The sequence below is a fragment of the Sphaerodactylus townsendi genome, linkage group LG01 (assembly GCF_021028975.2).
Source record: "Sphaerodactylus townsendi isolate TG3544 linkage group LG01, MPM_Stown_v2.3, whole genome shotgun sequence".
Lineage (NCBI taxonomy): Eukaryota > Metazoa > Chordata > Lepidosauria > Squamata > Sphaerodactylidae > Sphaerodactylus > Sphaerodactylus townsendi.
Genome location: NC_059425.1, coordinates 141,066,078 through 141,084,757, shown reverse-complemented (window position 1 = coordinate 141,084,757; position 18,680 = coordinate 141,066,078). Strand labels below are relative to the sequence as shown.

Genomic DNA, 18,680 nt, shown 5'->3' with positions numbered 1-18,680 from the left:
TGCTGGTTTAGCGATTTACAAAAATCCCAGGTTGAAGGAAATAAAACAGGGTTGACTAGATTTGGGGGTGGGACCTGTGCAAAGTCCCCCCCCCAAAAAAGTTTATCTGGCATCCTACACCTGTTATATTTGCCCTGTGTGTGGCATCAACCAGTGTTAAATTCGTTGATTGCTGGTCAGTTCTGCACTCTCAAGCTACCTTCCAGGGTTGTTGTGAGGGTAAAATGGAGGACAGAACAACGTAGCCCACTTTGGCTACCAATGGAGAGAAAGACAAGGTGTTAGTGATGTGAACAAACAAATAAACATCAGCATGTCAGAGGATTGCGCTCCTTGCTTCTTTCTCTCCATCTACAGATATCACTGAGGGTGCAGAATGAACCTTCTCAGGATGAGAAGGGCAACACGCTGACAAGTGAGCGCGTGGACCACACCCTCCCCAAGCACCGCAGAGAAACTTTCGTTTCTAAAAAATGCCCCGCGAAACAGATGCCACCGTCTAAGCCAGGGAACGGGTCACATGACTTTTGTGCAATGAGCCGCCCGAGTCCCAGCGTGTGACAGACAAGCCCTCCTTCAACCCTCCCACCCCCGGTGGCGCATGAGGGAATGCGCCTGGGAAAGGGGTGGGTTCTGAAGTGCCTGTCAATCATCTTGTCGTCAGGGTTACGTCACTGGCAAGATGGCGGCGTTCACAGAGTGCGCTTGATTGGAGACCGGCGGTTCTTTGCAGCCCCTTAGTTGGGACGTTCTGGCCACGCGTACATGCTGTCCTGGTGTGGCAGCGCGCGCCGCCTTACCGCGGCTCCCGTTTCCCACGCGTGGCTCCGGTGTGCACGGAATGGCGCGGCCTCGGCCGGTCGAGACCTCCATGCTTCGAGATATGACGTTATTGTTATTGGGGGCGGCCATGCGGGCACAGAAGCAGCCTCGGCGGCCGCGCGGCTACAAGCCCAGACGTTGCTTCTCACGCATAAGATAGATACTATAGGTAAATAAGAATGGGAAGGAAGTCGATCAGTCTCGCTGAGTTAAAACCTTGCTGCTTTGAAGTCGTGTGCACAATAGGCGCGTGTCGCTCACATTTTTGTAAGAGAGCAAGTGTAGATTTATTTAGGTACTGTCGGAGGCTTGAAAGAACCTGAGAAAGTCAGGATATGTTCCTCAGGATGTCTTGATAGTTTAATGGCGGTTGGTTTTTTCCCCTCTCCCTGTCCTATACTACTGGTAATCGGCGTATCAAATAAAATTGAAAGTCAATAGATTTTATGGCATTGTTTAATAGCGTCTTGCAAAGTGAGGCTGTTGGCTTCCTTTAGTAAACCGATCCATTAATATTGGCTCTTCCTCTTTTCCTGATGCCTTCAACTTTTCCTAGCGTTATTGTCTTTTTCGTTGAGTTTTGGCTTCTTTTAATATAATCTCATTTTTTTTTTTATTTTGCAATGAGAGTTCAGGATTGATTTGATCTGGGACCCACTTATTTGTCATAGGATGGACAAAATTTATCCATATGACATGGCTAGCCATGTGGCTTAAAAAAAACCTTGGCAAGGTGCTAAATGATTATTTTATTTTCTGTATTAGAAGCTGCATTGCATTCTTCACAGCCTGATTATGGCTGTAGACCCGAGCCTTGTAAATTTCTTTGCCCTACCCTTGACTTTATTAACTAAAAGGGACTCTTTAGCTAGCAGATTGGTGGGGAACTTCCATTTCTAACCTGTGTGGGGGGGAGGCATAAACCAAGTGCTGGTAAAGATGAGTCATTGATGGACTGATGTCATAACTCATTGGTTACCAGCTACCTTCTGTGTTTTAAACCTCATCCCCACACAGAGCAGGCAGTGCATTGTGTGTGAATGTTGGTGTGGCTTCTTTTCCTGATGTATGAGAAATCCTCTTTATACTAAATGTTTGTTTTATGACTTGAAATACCTGAGGGAAATGACAGCTGTAACTCTGGTGTCAAGCACTGACATGTCCATTGTTGCGTCTTCAGTGCAGTCCTGCACGGGGACTCTACAGATGCAGGCCAGCTGTAGAGATGTGACCTGAAGCTTTTGAGCACTCTTCCCTCTAGAGCTGAGAGGAGGCTGGTTTCCCATCCAAATGGTCAGAGGAAAGGAGGTGGGAAAGAAGAAATTCGAAAACCAGTAGGAAATTTTATTGGAGGAAAATTCAGTATCGCCCGATAAAGATGCTATAAGGAATTATTATATACATTTTGGGATGTTATTATGACTCCCAATAAGGTTCTTTTTTTTTCTTTTGACACGTCCTATATGGAACTTAATTGATTGTTGTACACTCTTTGAGTGAGATAGTGAAGTCTTACATTGTATATTATATAAACAAAGAGATTGTGATTGTTTCTTTCTGTTGTAACTAGCTGTTAATGTATACGTCTTAGAGATTTCATTTTTGTAAAATTGTTATTCTAAATAAATTTTATTTTAATTTTTAAAAAGAAGGGAGGTGCAGAAAGCTGTTTTCCCTCAGTTGTCTCTTTGCCAATGTGGAGAGAGGAATCGTAGAACTGGAGGAGACCACAAGGGCCATCCTATCCAACTCCCTACCATGTAGGAACACACTATCAAAGCTCTTCGTTTAGGTGGAATCTCTTTTCTCATAGTTTGAATCCATTACTCCGTGTCCTAGTCTCTGGAGGAGCAAAAAACAAGCTTGCACAATCTTCAACATGACATCCCTTCAGATATTTAAACATGGCTATTGTGTCACCCGTTAACTCTCTGTTCTCCAAACTAAACATACCAAGGCCCCTAAGTCTCTCCCCACAGAACATGGAATCCAGACTTGTTACTATTTTGGTCGCCCTCCTCCAGGCTGGTCCAGTTTGTCAATATCCTTTTTGAACCTGCTCCGCTGAGCACTTCTGTTTTTACCTCAGGATTTCATTCCTTCATGATAGCTGTCTTCAAGAAATATTCTGAGTGTGGCACAAAGATGGCATCAGAATGATGAGCATGACGAGTGCCGTCGCTCCAATACCTGCACTTGTCATCATTTCTCTCTAAAGGATAGGCACAAATGGGTTTTGAGACTTAAGACTTCCCCTTGGGAAAAGTCTCTCCCTTCAGTTGATACTCCTTCCACAAAATCTTTGACGAGGACAAATACACCCTTGTATTTTTTTTGTCCCTACAGTTTGGTCTGGGCAGTAGTCTGACAATCGTCTGGGCAGGTTTGAGAAGCAGCAGTTAAAGCTGCACAATACATGGCGTATAGTGTCATGCTTTCAATACAGGGCTGAGGAAACATGCTTGACTCAGGTCTTCCTCATTACCCCTTCACATAAGGGCTATAGTTGAAGATCTTCCTTTTGAGGGCAAGATTTCTTTAGCAAGGAGACAGGTACCATGTTGGACAGGATAAGGAAAAGTTATCTCACTGCCAGGTTGTTGGGTATTACTACCCAGAGTAGTTCCATATCTTTTAAACAAAGGTACTTTCCATGTTGTTCCCATGAGCGTTCCAACTAATATTCTCCAGGATATCTTGGCAGCATTTGAAATTGTTGGCCGTTCTGTATTCCATGAATGTTCTTTCCATGGAACACCAGTGGATTGATTGAAGAGATATTGATACTCACTTTCATGGGATGTTTTTACTCTTGGCTGGTTGAAGTACTACCCATATTGAAGTGTCTCTTCTCATATACAAAAAAACTGTCGCATTTGTGACATTATTGATCTGTTTTTGCATAGACTGTACTGGCTATTGGATACTTTCACTGTGTTATTGGATCCACTGTTGTTCATTGTTATTGTTTCTTTAATAATACTGGTTTCAAGCAAATTTACTGGAACAACCTGGGGCTACATGGGCTTTTAGGGATTTTGTCTGGAAATTTTGGTTCATTTCACATGGTCAGAATTTATAAGTTTTTAGTTTAAAGTTACTCCAATCTAAACTGATGGGCTGCACTGTTAGACTTCTTTAGACCCATGTCTTGATATTTCATCGAAGCTTGTATGACCAATTTCTGAAATTTACCATAAGAAGTTTACAATGAAGTTGGTTGCAATGCAGAAATTAAGTGGAAAGTCATCTGGTTAACAGGCCATTTAACCATATTTGAGATTAGGTGATGTCTATTTATCATCTTTAGGAGCCGCGTGGCGTAATGGTTAAGTACTTGCACTGCCACTCACACGGTCAGGAGTTCGAGCCCCCTGTGGGTCAGATATCCTGGCAGCTGGCTCATGGTCAACTCAGCCAGCCATCCATTCCTTGGTTGGTAAATGAGTACCTAGCACATAGCTAGGGGGTAAAGAATAGCCAGGGAAAGCAATGGCAAACTACCCCACAAAAACGGTTTGCCTATGAAATCACTGTTCGCAGTGGTACCCCAGGGTCGGACACGACTGAAGGGGAAATTTTACCTTTATTTATCATCTTGTGGTTAATAGTAAGAAGATAGCTGGATTAAGACAAATGAGAGAGTCTCTGATTTCTGTTGTTTACTTTTTGTGTTTGCCATTTCAGTTAATTTCAGTGATTTAGCTGAACAATGGATAAATTGCATAAAGGAAATGCCAGTAATAAACCAAATGCTCACTATCTTTGGGTGCTGTAACTCAGGTCCCCAGTCCAATATGTCGTTTATGTTATGCCTCATTGGGGCAGTGAAGGGAGATGGGACTGAAGCCTAAACTTCTGATCTGTATACCTGTTGTAGTCCGATAGAAGTTCACTCTCTTTTTTTAACCATCTAGGACAAATGTCATGTAATCCTTCCTTTGGTGGAATTGGGAAAGGACATCTGATGAGGGAAGTGGATGCACTGGATGGGCTCTGTGCTCGAATTTGTGATCAGTCCGGTGTGCATTATAAAGTGCTAAACAAACGCAAGGGACCCGCTGTCTGGGGTCTCCGAGCTCAGATCGACAGAAAGCTCTACAAAGAAAACATGCAGGTGAGAATGTAGAAATGAATGGGGAAGAGACACACAATAGACTCTTGAGGTGTGGGGTGCAGTAAATGGGTGAACTAATCTGGATTATTTTCTGATTAACCCATGGAACATGACGGATGCTTGAGTGCATCCAATAATAGTGTGCATTTGTTTTTTAAATGTATAAATTGCTATCAACCAACCATTTTCCAAACTAATGTACAAAACAGTAAAATGAAGAGACTTGATCAGAAAAATGTATTCATTGCTTTTTTACTTAAATCTCTAAGAGTGTAACTTTTTGGGAAAGATGGGGAAAAGACTTAATGATTATTTTGAAAATGTGAGCCAAGATAGAATTAAGCAGTGTATCAGTAACCTTACATGCAGACTTCCACAAGTTTCACTTTCAAGGTCATGCTTTTCATCTGAAGTGGTCCTGGTTTAACACTGTATGACTAAAACCTTTGGATTCTCTCTTTGTACATAATCATTAATTGTAGGAAAAGCGGTATTGTTAAAGAAATGATGCTTCAAATCCTAAAATAAAATAATATTTTATTTAATTCCACCATTTCTGTGCCAAAGCAGGGCTCAGAGCAGTTTACAGCAAAAATAAAACAATATTTTAAAATACTTTATGGGAGCCCAAGGTTAGGGTATTTTTAAAATCTTCTTGGCTAAGGAATCAGCAATTTAATGAGAAATTGACTAAAAGTGATATATATCAAGGAAAATGTCCTCAGAATGGCCAAAGAAAGCAGATCAATTTTTCATATTTTAAAAATTTAAAGGAAAATTTCTTTTAACAGTCTCTTTTTGAGAAAGTTTGTGTTTAAATTGAAGCATAAATATAGTTTGTGTGCTTAGATAGATGGTGAAACATAATTGTTTATACCAGTTGAATTCAGAAAGGGCCACTGGAGAAATGTGAGGTGAAATGTGAGAGCTTGTATAAAGTTAGGAGATGTCCCTGAGAGGAAGAAGGCAGTTTTCTTGCTTAGGATTCCTTGAAAGATCCTGTCAGGATGTGTGCACATCTGTTAATATTTCTCTTTTCCTAGTAGAAAGAAGTTCTGCAAACCCCTTGTTTGACGATATGTGAGGCATCTGTAGAAGATCTTCTGCTGACAGAAGCAGAAGCTGGGCATCCTGGGAAATGTCGTGTCAGCGGAGTCATTCTGGGTTAGTAATGTAGGAACAAACCTGCCTTCATAAGTCACAAGAATAAAATATCCAGAAGTATTATCTTGTTTTGTAATATAACAGTAATAGAATATGTTATTTTTTACCTTATGTTATTCTTTTCCTGTAAGTTCACTCTATTAGTCAGGTGATTAGTCAGAGCTTGTATAGAGCTCATCTATGGATGAGAATGACTTCTTGTTGATCCTATGGCTCACAATATGACTTTTCTAAAGTTTAAACAGTTCATAAATGGTGGCAATTACAGTGCTGAGTTTGATATTGTACAATTCCCCTTTTTAGGATGTGAGTTACTTCCTGGTACTTCCTGATTTCTTTAAGGTGATGCACAGTAATTGCAGAGGAACTGGAGAGCAGGACTGCATGAGACTGTATCAATAAAAAACAAAAGACCAGCACCATAATTACCTTGAAACTTATCATACTGCAAGACCAAATTATTGTTGCTTTCTCTCTCTCTACAAGGGGATGGAAGGAGAGTGTATGCTGGGAGCATTATTCTGACCACAGGCACATTTCTGAGGGGAATGATCCTCATTGGACTGGAAATGCATCCTGCTGGGCGGATGGGAGATCAGCCCTCCTTGGGCCTTGCTCAGACGTTGGAGAAACTGGGATTTACTATGGGCAGACTCAAGACCGGGACTCCGCCCCGGCTGCTGAAAGACTCCGTTGACTTCAGTGTTATGACGAGACAACCACCTGACAACCTTCCTGTGCCATTCAGCTTTCTTAATGAGGCGGTGTGGATCAAGGTAAGGAGTCCTGAGCATGCATGCGGCTTGCAGAGGGACTTGTTTAGGGGACTTTGTACAGGAGACTGTCTATCTCTGAAGCTACTGAATGTAGCACTTGAGAAGGATAATGTGAAGCACCTGCTTTGATATGGAATGGACTTGATTGTTGGAACTCGCCAGAGTGCTTGAATGTCTATTATATTTACTGGTAACTATTCTTCTTAAAAATGGCTGGGAGTGGTGCAAAGGATTACTTTAAAGCATAGGTGTCAAACTCGCAGCCCTCCAGATGTCATGGACTACAGTTCTCATCATCCCTGCCAGCATGATGTTGGCAGGGGATGATGGGTACTGTAGTCCATAACATCTGGAGGGCTGCGAGTTCGACACCTATGCTTTAAAATCTTTCCTCGCCCTTTCTGTTACTGTCCTTCAGAACTGCCTCCTTTAGAATTCTTTGTCTTAAGATATCAACTCTCCTAGATATGTAGGACTGTAATTTAAATATAAGTTTCTTTCTTCACCAGTGGCTTCTTGCCCCTGAAATAGTTACCTTATGATGTGTAGATGAGGGAATTCTTTGATCCTTTCAGCTACATGCACTAATCCCCTCAGTTTGTCATTATTTTAAGTATGAACATTTTTTGTTGTTTAGACAAGCTGTTAAAATTATGAATGGTTCAAGTTAAATGTCTTCTTGAAGCACAGAGAGAACCATTTTAGAATCCTCTCTGCCTTTTTAAAGCTCATATCCACACAGAACAACCAGCATTGCTGGCTATCTGTTTGGGTTCTGGAATTGGATTAATATCTGACTCACTTGACTGTGCAACAGATTTCCTTTGTGACTTTGCAAAGGACTGCAGATTGAGTGAGTTATCAGAGTTACTCCAGTCTATGCTTATTGAAACTGATACATTGTACAACACTAAACAGTGTTATGGCTTAGAAAAGCTACAACTCTTTTTAAAACTACGTATTACACTCAGTAACCAGAGGATTGCATTGATAGTTGTGAGAGCCTGTGCTCTCTTTAATAGAATGGTGTGCTGGTAAAATAGCTTAAAACTTTCATTCTAGTGGCTAGAAGTTAACCTGCATTTCTGTGTTGTTAGCAGTAAGTAGAAATAGTGATGTTCATGCTTTGTGGTAAAGATGAACTGAAAACTGAAATGGTTATCCATAGAAGTTACTGTACAAACAAATCCCTGGGTATACTAATGTATTCTAAGTCATTCACTAAATCAGAGTGGTTCTTGCTCTCTTTTTCAGCCAGAAGATCAGCTGCCATGTTTCCTGACTCACACCAACCCCAAGGTGGATCAGCTCATCCGTGACAATCTTCACCTGAACAATCATGTCAAAGAGACAACGAGAGGACCTCGGTGAATTTCCCCTTTGTATTTTCACCTGTGTAGACTTAGGACACTTCAGAATGACATAAATAAAAAACAGGGATCTGTGTCCTGAGGAACTTACAGGCTAATGTTTGACCGAGAGGGAGGCTACAGGGATAGTAGGAGAGGGGAAAAAATGGGCAGGGTGACAGAGAGAATGTGTGAATGGAACTACACATATTGAGAAAAGGACTGCAGCAGAAGGAAAAAGTGCCTGACTCTTGCACTGCTTCAGGTAGTCACGAGGAATGCACACCTAACCCTTCTCAGCATGTCAGCATCCTGATCTGGCTGGTTATTCCTGTGCCTAGGTACTGCCCCTCACTTGAGTCTAAAGTTCTTCGTTTTCCAAACCGTGTGCATCAGCTCTGGCTTGAGCCTGAAGGACTAGATTCCAATGTCATCTACCCACAGGGAATGTCACTGACGTTGCCATCTGAAATCCAGGAGGAGCTTGTCACCCACATTAGAGGTCTGGAAAAAGCAAAAATTGTGCAGCCAGGTACGAAATCAAATTTCTCCAATCAAATGAGGGTACATCTCAGTACCTAGGAGAACATTCTGTATAATTTCACTTCTTGACTTCATTTGTATCCCTTTTTTTCGTCCATGGGGAACTTTATCAACTTAATCAGTTTCCTCTCTATTTTATCCTCACAACAACCCTATGAGGTAGGTTTAATAAAGTGTATAACTGCCCTTCCATGGCAGAGTGCGGGTTTCATCTTCAGTCTCCGAGACTAGCCCATGGGTCTGCAACCTGCGGCTCTCCAGATGTTGGCCATGCTGGCAGGGGCTGATGGGAATTGTAGTCCATGAACATCTGGAGAGCTGCAGCTTGCAGATCCCTGTCCTAGCCCAATACTGTAACCACTGCATCACACTGGCACATTGTGGTGCATGTTTTTATGGTCATTAAATGTGTGTGTTCACAGACGTCTGTCTTTGATGTTTGCCTGAATCTATACAGCGGGTGTTTCCCACAGTGATTCTTTTGATGATTTTGCTTCTCCTAGGCTATGGAGTTCAGTATGATTTTCTGGACCCACGTCAGCTGACTGCCTCCCTTGAGTCTCGTCTTGTTCAGCGGCTCTTCTTTGCAGGACAGATAAACGGCACAACGGGCTATGAGGAAGCTGCAGCCCAAGTTAGTGAGTTGGAGAAATTGTGGCAAAAGCAGATATATTGCTGTGAAAATCTGACTAACGTTACTGGAGGATTTCAGCCAAAAATTATTTAATTGATTATATCAAACAATAAAATGCCCGTCTGGCCCCAGCTCATCAGAGCTTGGGTGTTAAGCAGGGTTAGCCACTTGGATGAGAGACCACCAAGGAAGTTTGGGCTTTCTGTGCAGAAGAAAGCCTTGGCAAAGCATTGCGACTGGATGGCACATTCTTCATTTTCACTTCTGATTCTCCTGGCCATCTACACCTCTTCTCACGACTAGTTTTCCTGCCTCATGCTCAGGCCCTTGCCTTTTCATCTTGTTTTCTGAGCTGCAGAGGCGTAGCTGGGCCAAACTGCGCCCGGTGCGCATTCTAATTTTCCGCCCCTCCACGGCGCCCCCCCTCCCCGCAGCGCCCCCACTTCCCCCCTTCCCACATTTACCTTAGTTCCTTTCCTTTTTCAGAACTTTTTCAGGCTGCAAAAGGCCTGTTCACAGTAAAAACGGCCTGATGGGAACAATACTTCCCAGGAGACCTTGTGAGCCCCAAGGTCTTCTGGAAACTGTAGTTCCTCAGGCTATTTTTACTGCAAACAGGCCTTTTGCAGCCTGAAAAAGTTCTGAAAAAGGAAAGGAACTAAGGTAAGTGTGGGAAGGAGGTGGGGGGCGGGGGTAGGGAGAGGGGCCTGGGGGCGATTTTCCACACACCCCAGGTGTGCGCCCGGTACACGGCACCCCCCCCCCCCCGCTCCCCATCTCAGGTTGGGGCCCCATTGAAAACAATGGGATGGGGCACCCCCTTTGGGTCCATAACTTTGCTTCCCCTGAACCAAACATCACCAAATTTGGGTGGTAATTAATTAGGACAGTCTCTGCAGGAAAATTTCAAATTTTGGTGCCAGCCTTTAAAATGCTACTCTGCAGGTCGGAACGGAAAACACTTTAAAATGCTCATACAAACGACTCCTGAATGTTGGTTTCATCGCGGGACTAAATAAGTGCCCGGGACAAAGGGGCACTCCCCATGTCCCTAGGTGGTGGAATCGCCACTGCCCCTCTCCCCTTTGTAGCTCTCTGCCACAACTGCTGGACTGTCCCCCTTTCCAGCCATCTCTTCTGAGACCTATCTTGCGAGGTCACAAGATCTTTATTGTAATATTGGAAGAGGCAAACAGAAGAGGAGGAACAAAAGCTGCTGGATGAGCCAGGTGGAGGATGCGGAAATTCTGCAGGCAGGCAGGCAGGCAGGCAGGAGGATAAGCTCTCCTTCTCACTGCTGCATGAACCAGATGGGCAGAGTTGGAAGAACTGCAAGCGGGGGGCCGGGAGTTTTCGGGGGGCTGGGAGTTTTCAGTTTTTTACACATGAACCTTTTCTGGGTGACCTTGGGCCAGTAACGGTTCTTTCCGAACTCTCAGTCCTGCCTCACAATGAGAAAGGAAGGGAAGGACTTTGTAAGTCACTTTTCAGATTGAGAAAAATGTGGTATAAATCAAACTCTTTATACCATCATCAGAGAACCGCTCTGATGCAATTTTGTTTATAAGGCCAGCTCAAGCAGAGCTAGAGTCTTCTAATCCTGTTGATTTCTATGGACTTAAAAGAGTGCAACTCTGGTTACCATAATTATGGTGAATACAGTGGTTGGTGACAATAGCATTTTTCATGTGTGCACCACATGAACTGCTGCTCTTAACTGTGGTCTTCAGGTGGACATAGTTGTGTCTTCAGGTGGACAGAGTTCATTTAAAATACATAATGGCTGTGGCTTCTACACCCCCACCCCCCTTCCATCAGTGTGCTGGCATTCTGCTTGAAGTCACAATGTATACAGTGACTTTGCTTTGTTTCTTATGGCCTTGTTGTTCTCCACTAGGGTATAATTGCTGGAATTAACGCTGGCCTGCGAGTCAAAGGTAAACCTCCCTTTATCGTCAGTCGTACTGAAGGCTACATTGGTGTTTTGATCGATGATCTCACCACTCTGGGTACCAATGAACCCTACCGGATGTTCACAAGCCGTGTGGAGTTTCGGATGTCTCTGCGTCCAGATAACGCCGACTGCAGGCTTACCTTCCGAGGTAATGCGTTTGTCCAGCCATGTTTCTTTGGCACCCAGGATTCTGCCTTCCACCTCTCCTTATTTTCCACTTTCTGTTTCAAAAGGCTACACTGAAGCTGGCTGCGTGTCCCAAAAGCGATATGACCAGGCATCTCGGATGGACACAATGCTGGAAGAAGGGATTGAAACACTGAAGGCTGTTGAGTTCAGCAGCTCAAAATGGGCTCAGCTGATTCCAGATGCTGTCATAAGTACTAATCACAGGCTCAGGTATTGGCTTACCTTTTCTGCTGTTTGCAGGAGAGTATTTTAATAAGGCCTTCACAGAGAGATGGCACTGAATCACTGTACCTTGTGTTCTTGCCCTCTCAAATTTATCTTGAGTAGTAAGGGATTAGAAGGGTTTAATAATGCATTTTTTAGTATTTTTATAATGGTATTATGTTTCTTTTTTTCTTACTTTGCCTCAGTTCTTTGTTCATGTGAGATCCTGAATTGGAGCAAAAGTGAGCTCTAGATCAGGTGCTTTTTGCTGAAAGCATCAGTGAAATGAGCAATATTTTCAATGTGATCACCTGTCTCACAGAAATAAATCATTAAAATTCATTCACAATCCCTTCTCTCATTGTAACCTATCCTTCACCTAATGCAGTCTTTTTATTTCTATCCTTTCAACATTATCAAGATCCTGATACAAGATTGAAGCTCTGTGTGTGTGTGTGTGTGTGTGTGTAATAGAGAGAGCACACTACAAGTTAAATTGGGGCTCTTTTCACTAGGTCTCTTTTCTCCTTGGAGAAATAACTCTATGAATAATAATAAAGCAGCTCACACAGTCAGAGTTCAGACTTCTGTGCAGATTCAGAAAGTGAACTAGGGTTTGTAGTTAAAATAGGTTTGTAGTTAAAATAGAATTCATTGCTGGAATATACAAATAGAGACTGAATAGATGGTGCCAAGATAATTCCAGCTTTAGAAAAACAAACATGTATCCATCATAAATTCAAGTACATGAAATTAGTATTGCAAAAACTAGGCCTGATTCTTTATTTTTGATTCTGTTGCCAGATATCAGTTGTATTTATCCTTAGTTACGTTGTAGGCAAAAACATCCACTAGAATACTCTGTTCTTCCATTTTATATATTCACGTTCTATCCACTGTGAATTTCTGAGAAAATGTGCTGACTTTTGGTTTCTTGTATAGTTCTTCATAACCTCCTATCTATGGTTCTTATATTGGAAGACAGCTGTATTGTTTTGTACTTGAACAATGCCTAATGCATTATGATCAGGATTTATTCACGAACAACGTATTTTATTCAAGAACAACGTAAACCTGTAAATGCCTTAAAAAGCTGTGAGAATAGATATTAGCTAAGATAAATTCAAGGACCCCTGAGGCACAGAGTGGCAAGCTGTAGTACTACCAACAAAACTCTGTCCACAACGTGTGTTCGGTTAGCTGGCTCAAGGTTGATTCAGTCGTCCAACCCTTCAAAGTCAGTAAAATGAACTATAGCAGGCAACAGCAAACCACCAGGTAAACCAAGACTGCCTGGTAATCATTGTGATGTGACATTGTCCCATGACTTACTATACCTTTAAGATTCACTGTGGTAATGATCAGAAATGTTTTCTTTCTTTTTTAATTTTATTTTTATTAAAAGTTTAAGCATATTACAGTCCACCAAAAACCTTTCAAATTCACATTTCGGAAGTAAAGTTTTCTTTCTGATTGACCAGTGCTCTGGACATCCTTCAGTACCAGGAGGTGAATATGGAGGTTTTGGCAAGAATTTTCCCTGAGTCCCTGAGAAAGTTTGCTGAATGGAGACAACTGGCTCAGAGGCTGAAAATAGAAGGTAAAGAATAGCACCAAACTGCTAGGAAGATCTATATCCAGGAGACCCATTCTCTCAGTCAAGCCATTTTCTGCAGTTCCACGAGAAACTGTTTTGAGTTGTATAAAAATTGCTTATCATTGTTGTTATCCCAGAAAGCTCCTACCCTTAGGGAAAGATGTTATTTCTGTTCTCTCTGAAGGTGGCAGGTGGAAATGTGGATTCATTAAGTTCATTTTTATTGTGACAGCACAATATTGTTTTCTAAGTGTCCAGAACTTGTTTATTTGCCAGAAGCTTCCGGGGTGTATGCTGTTGAGTTTTTCAAGTCTTTTCCTGCTGGTTGTTTTTTTTTTCGGTGGGATTCAGCAGGTGATCTGCACTCCACTTCGCTGTTAAATGGCGCTTTGCATAAACAACCAGTTGTTAAATTATTTGAATCCCACCACTGGGATAACCCTTCTATTCGTTTTCCTTGTTATTCTTCAAAGCTGTATACAAGCAACCTGTGTCCATTCAGCAGGCAGAAATAGAAGAAGTGCGTCAAGATGAAGCTCTCCAGCTCCCGGAGGATCTGGATTATTTTGCCATCAGTGCATCTCTGTCCCAGGAAGCGCGAGAGAAATTGGATTCCCACCGACCTCAGACGGTAAAGAGCTGGCATGGAAGGGGGTGAAGTGTTACAAGAAAGTTGTGTCAACTATAACTGCCATACCTGCCTCTAAACTGAACTAATTTCCATCTGAATTGTTGTGGTAACTGAGGGAATCACTGGAACATTTGAATAAGGGGGTTGCTTGTTAAGGAATCAGATGTACTTTGGATCCCCACATTAATTTCTGGGTGTCCCCCTTTGGGAATGATAAACATTTCACTGATAGTAATTTTTCACTACTGCAGTGAATGTATGGTTGGATCCTACAATAAAAAAATATTCTTGTGGCTGAAGAAATTGCCACTGTTGGCAGAGCAGATCCATAGGCTCCAACCCATTCTTCCACTTGGTTTTTTAGTACTCAAAATGAAACCTAACTGAAGGAGGAGAAAGGGTGGCAGAAAGAAATGAAGCAGAGTGATTTGTATAAACTGATGACATGACCCAAATCTTATTATAGATATTGTCACTATTTCTTATATAATCCAGCATCATCTATCTCTCTCCTACCCCTTTGTAAAAGGAGTCCAAGATAGCCCATAATGAAAACATCATGGTATGTTGATATGATGGAGTTCAACCGACCCTTGCAAACTTAGTTAAACATCTTGGGGATCATACTTGACATAGCTTTGTTACTGGAAAAACAAGTTAATATGGCTGCGAAAGGCCCTTCTATCAACTTAGCCTAGCATATAAAAATGACCCCTTCCCTTGATGTGGCTGATCTTACCACCAGGATCCACCCCCCAGTAACATCTAGACCAGGGGTCGGGAACCTGCGGCTCGCGAGCCGCAAACGGCTCTTTAGAGCCTGTGGTGCGGCTCCACGCCCCTTCCTGGGCAGCGTGGGATTACTTGCTCCCGCGCAAGAGACTGCCGCTGCAAGTTGCGTCTCCGACCGGGGAGAGAGAAGAAAGCTGCCTCACCAGGCCGCTTCTAGAAGAAAGCGGCATCCGCGGTAAGCACCGCTTCGAGAAGAAGAAAGAGGCCGCTGTCACGCCACCCCCCCAGAGAAAAAGCGGCTCCGGGCCTCCGCCGCCACCCCCCCCGAGAGAAGAAAGCTGCCTCCACGCCGGCCACCCCTTAGGAGAAGAAATGGCCACCGGGGCCACCCCTGTGAGTAGAAAAAAGCCCCGGCCTGGGCCTCCGCCACTGAGAAGAAGAGCGGCCTCCCGGCCACACTACTGGCCACGCCACCACCCCTCGAGAGAAGAAAGCGGCCTCCACTACACCACCGCCATTTGTGGGAAGAGAAAGCTGCCCTCCGGCCACAAGCCACCACCACTTCCCAGGGGAAGAGAAAAGGCTGCCACACAAGGGCCATGAAGCCCAGTTTTCGCGGTCTTTGATAGTGAACTCTATCAGGAGCCTCAGTGTTAATCTTCCAGGGCTGAGTTGGGATTCTGACTGGACTGGGGATTTCGAGGCTTTATTCCAGACCGGTTGGCTTTTTTTTTTCTCTTCCAGGGGGGCCGTGGAAGCAGAAAAGCCAGCACTCAGCCAGTCTCGCCCAAAAAATCCTCTAATACAAAGTCCACGGACATCCCCCCAGCTCAGCCTCCTGGAGTTGGCAACGAGGGGATTTTTTTGATGGGTTTCTGCTTATGGGAGAAGGAGGGGGGAGTATGAAGCAGCAGCCAGCGAATAGCTGTCCGGGCTGTGAAAGTGGTGAAACCTGCCCGGAAGGTGGCTCTCTGCACCACTGGTAGCAAGAAAGCTGCCTCACATTCAAGGCCCGTCTCACTGACAGAGGCGGGGGGGGGGGAGAGAAGAAAGCGGAATCCCCCCCCCCCCCGGTGGGGGGCCCTGAATTTTCTTTTCCGGGGAAAATGGGCCCAAATGGCTCTTTGAGTCTAAAAGGTTCCCGACCCCTGATCTAGACTAAGCTACTATAATGTGCTGTTCACTGGTCTCCCCATAAAATCAGAAACTCCCATCTGGTTTAGAATGCTGCAGCTTGGCTGTTCATCAGAGTTAAACAGAACATGCATATTACTCCCATTCTGCAGATCCTTCATCGGCTGCCTACTTATTATTAGGCTCAGTTGATTTGGAAAGGAGGTCTATATTGCTGTATATAGTATGTAGGATCTTATTCCTTGCCAATGCGGGCATGCATCCACCAGGTTCACTAGTTTCACGAAGCGCATGTTTGCTGCCTCATGTACTGGCCAATTGGTCTCTTGACCAGCCTGTACAATAGTTTGGCGCAGCCAGGGCTCCCTTGAGTGCCTCTGCCAGAGTGTACTTACTATGTCTAGTAGGGCTGTGATTATATGGTCAGCCCCATAGAAAACTTCCCAATCTGTTTTTTAACTAGCAATATTCTCCCCAGGTGGGGAGGTGCACCATTCCTGGAGACACTGCAATACCAGGCTGATGCATGGAGTGGATGGAGCAAGCCCCTATTCCATCTCCCAGTCCCAAAAATCAGTTTAATATATAGTCCTCAAATAGAGGACATATCAGATTTTAAGCTGATAAGAACAGATACTACACTTGATCTTAGCCGATAGGCCGAGAAGCGATAAAAATGCTTTGCTGGAAAAGGAGGTTTGTCCTAAGGGATGCCTTTCATGGGCGGGGTGAGTGACACCAGAGGGGCCCAAGGCCACCACCAGCCCAACTGGGGTCAAAACACCTTCAGTCCCCTTCCCCAAAAGCCGATCTTGCTGCCTTGCAGGTCTTCACCCCTCCAAAGACAGACTGAAGCCATAATTTGGGAGATTCTCTCCACTCTGTCACTTTTGTGAATTTCACTGCCAGGGCTTCTGATCTGCATATCTCCGCCTTCTTTCCCATGATGCCCTGCAGTTCTGTTAACCATTTACAGTCAGGGCTGATGGCCAGAAGTTTCCCCTTCTGCATTCTTGTTCCTGGTTTTTCCAGGTCCAAGAACAGTTGTTCAGAGAAGCTGAATCTGTGTGAGTGAAATGGCAGAAGGGAAAGCACATCACAGGCATTAGTGCATCTGTTCTTTTAATTAAGGAATGAGAACTGTTCTGTGGTCAAACTCACCGCTTGCCCCTCCTACTCTGGAGTCATATTTCCTTCCTCATCCTTTTCATCCCCTTGTTGCTTTCTCTTACACTGTCCCTCCATCGTTTTCCACAATCCACATCTTGTGCCTCTCAACTAATGCTCAGGATTGGAGCAGCCGCAGACTTCCCAAGACCCAATCAAGATTGCTTTTCATTAAAAAAAAAAAATCAGACAGAAAAGTTACAATAAAATTGTCAGCCAGATTCCACATTCAAATGTTGGAAACGGCACAAGGGAGACAAATAAATTAATAAATAAGTGATGCTGAATATGTTAATGCTGCTGTGTCTTAAGGGTTTTAATATCACGGGTATTTTTTTGTTTTATTCATTATTTATTGTAATTTAATGCACTGATTTGTTGCAATAATCACCTACCATGAGCCCCTTCTAAAAATTATTAAAATGTAATTATTATTATTAATAATAATAATATTCATGTAATCATTGTTTATTTAAATACGTATGCTATGCTTCAGTTCTTTCTGTTGGTTTCCAACTTCTAAAATCTTCATTCATTGATTATTGAACGCCCTGCTTTGTCCAGTGTACAAAAATCACCATGAGTCCCTTTGAGAAAGGTGGCATATAAATTATAGAAATAAATGTTTCTCTTTCTAGATTGGAGCTGTCAGCAGAATCTCTGGAATTACACCAGCTGCTGTTGTCAATCTGCTAAGATTTGTGAAAGTCAACCGTAAAAGAGCAGAAGGATTTAAGTGACTTCTCCCTTTCCAGATGCAGATTTGCTGGAGCAGTGAAACCTCCAAGTTCCTGATGAGAATGCTTTTTGAGCAGAAGCCATTAAACTATTATTTATTTATGCTCTTTGGACATCTGGCTTTAAGATTGTTCCCACAGTACGAAAGGATGGACGACATACTGGTAGTAGTACAAAGTTACCCCAGTGACAGCATGCCACCTCATTGCACTGTGAAAAATGTCTGTGGTCAGATAAGACAGTTTCTGCTCTTTTATGCTGGATGCCACTAAGACATAGCAATTTATCTATTACAGTAGGAGAATATGATACAAGTAATTGCAAATGGATCTCATTAATAATGTCCCTCAGTAAACAAGTGCAGTACACACAGGCTGGTTATTTTGTGTTGTTTCTGGCAAGGAAAAGGAATAAAAGTGACTCTTCAACTGCATAGTAACCGTTTTTTTTAACAATAAAAAAATTACAAATACTATTGTAATTTTTGTAATTGTAAACTCATTGCAAGACACATTAGTAATCCAAAGAAGGATGAGATGGGTTCCACTTTTAACTGCACAGCAGAATGGGGATTTGAACTTTGGTTTACCAGCTAACCATTATGCTAACACTCCATAGTTAACCTGTGTTTGCTGTGGAAGCTCTCTGGGTGACCTTGGGCTAGTTAAATATTCTCAGCCTAACCTGCCTCTCATATGGTTGTTGGGAGGAGAAAATTGCTATGAGAGAGGAAGGTGGAATATAAATAAATATAGCTGGAAAGGTAGGTTTGCTTCTGAGTGGGGAGGAGGAAGCAGGGAAAAAAGAGGAGGCAAGGCCCTTTCCAGTGTTTTGGCCTGCGAGGGGGAAGACTTATCAGATTTGGCCTGACAGCAGTCACTGGGTAACTTCCTACCATGGAATTTAGGACTGTCTGCTTGTGAGAATTC

At 43.2% G+C, this 18,680-nt stretch overlaps 1 protein-coding gene and 1 non-coding gene across 5 annotated transcripts; one reads left to right on the top strand and one right to left on the bottom strand.

Moving 5' to 3' along the window:
• Positions 1 to 676: 676 nt before the first annotated feature.
• Positions 677 to 18,232, top strand: MTO1 (mitochondrial tRNA translation optimization 1). Of its 4 annotated transcripts, none has more exons than XR_007244465.1 (12): positions 677 to 991; positions 4,740 to 4,939; positions 5,986 to 6,103; positions 6,590 to 6,879; positions 8,134 to 8,246; positions 8,570 to 8,760; positions 9,275 to 9,405; positions 11,303 to 11,507; positions 11,593 to 11,758; positions 13,234 to 13,352; positions 13,852 to 13,980; positions 17,769 to 17,854. XR_007244465.1 is itself a non-coding variant. In XM_048495843.1 (12 exons), exons 1-12 carry the CDS (start codon positions 766 to 768, stop codon positions 18,021 to 18,023), a joined length of 2,172 nt encoding a protein of 723 aa, XP_048351800.1. In that variant the 5' UTR covers positions 677 to 765; the 3' UTR covers positions 18,024 to 18,232. The 4 variants fall into 4 exon arrangements, 2 of the variants coding, with proteins under 2 accessions (XP_048351800.1, XP_048351807.1); XR_007244464.1 differs by having other exon boundaries at positions 17,652 to 17,854; XM_048495843.1 differs by having other exon boundaries at positions 13,823 to 13,980; positions 17,769 to 18,232.
• On the bottom strand, positions 16,328 to 16,518 carry LOC125425481. The gene has a single exon (XR_007243371.1). It is a non-coding gene; the product is annotated as a U2 spliceosomal RNA (small nuclear RNA).
• Positions 18,233 to 18,680: the final 448 nt, after the last annotated feature.

Coding starts and splice junctions, on each gene's coding strand:
- MTO1 (XM_048495843.1), top strand. CDS start 766: ATGCTGTCCTGGTGTGGCAGCGCGCGCCGCCTTACCGCGGCTCCCGTT. Junction 6,104..6,589: donor TGTCAGCGGAGTCATTCTGG/GTTAGTAATGTA, acceptor TCTCTCTACAAG/GGGATGGAAGGAGAGTGTAT. Junction 13,353..13,822: donor TCAGAGGCTGAAAATAGAAG/GTAAAGAATAGC, acceptor TATTCTTCAAAG/CTGTATACAAGCAACCTGTG.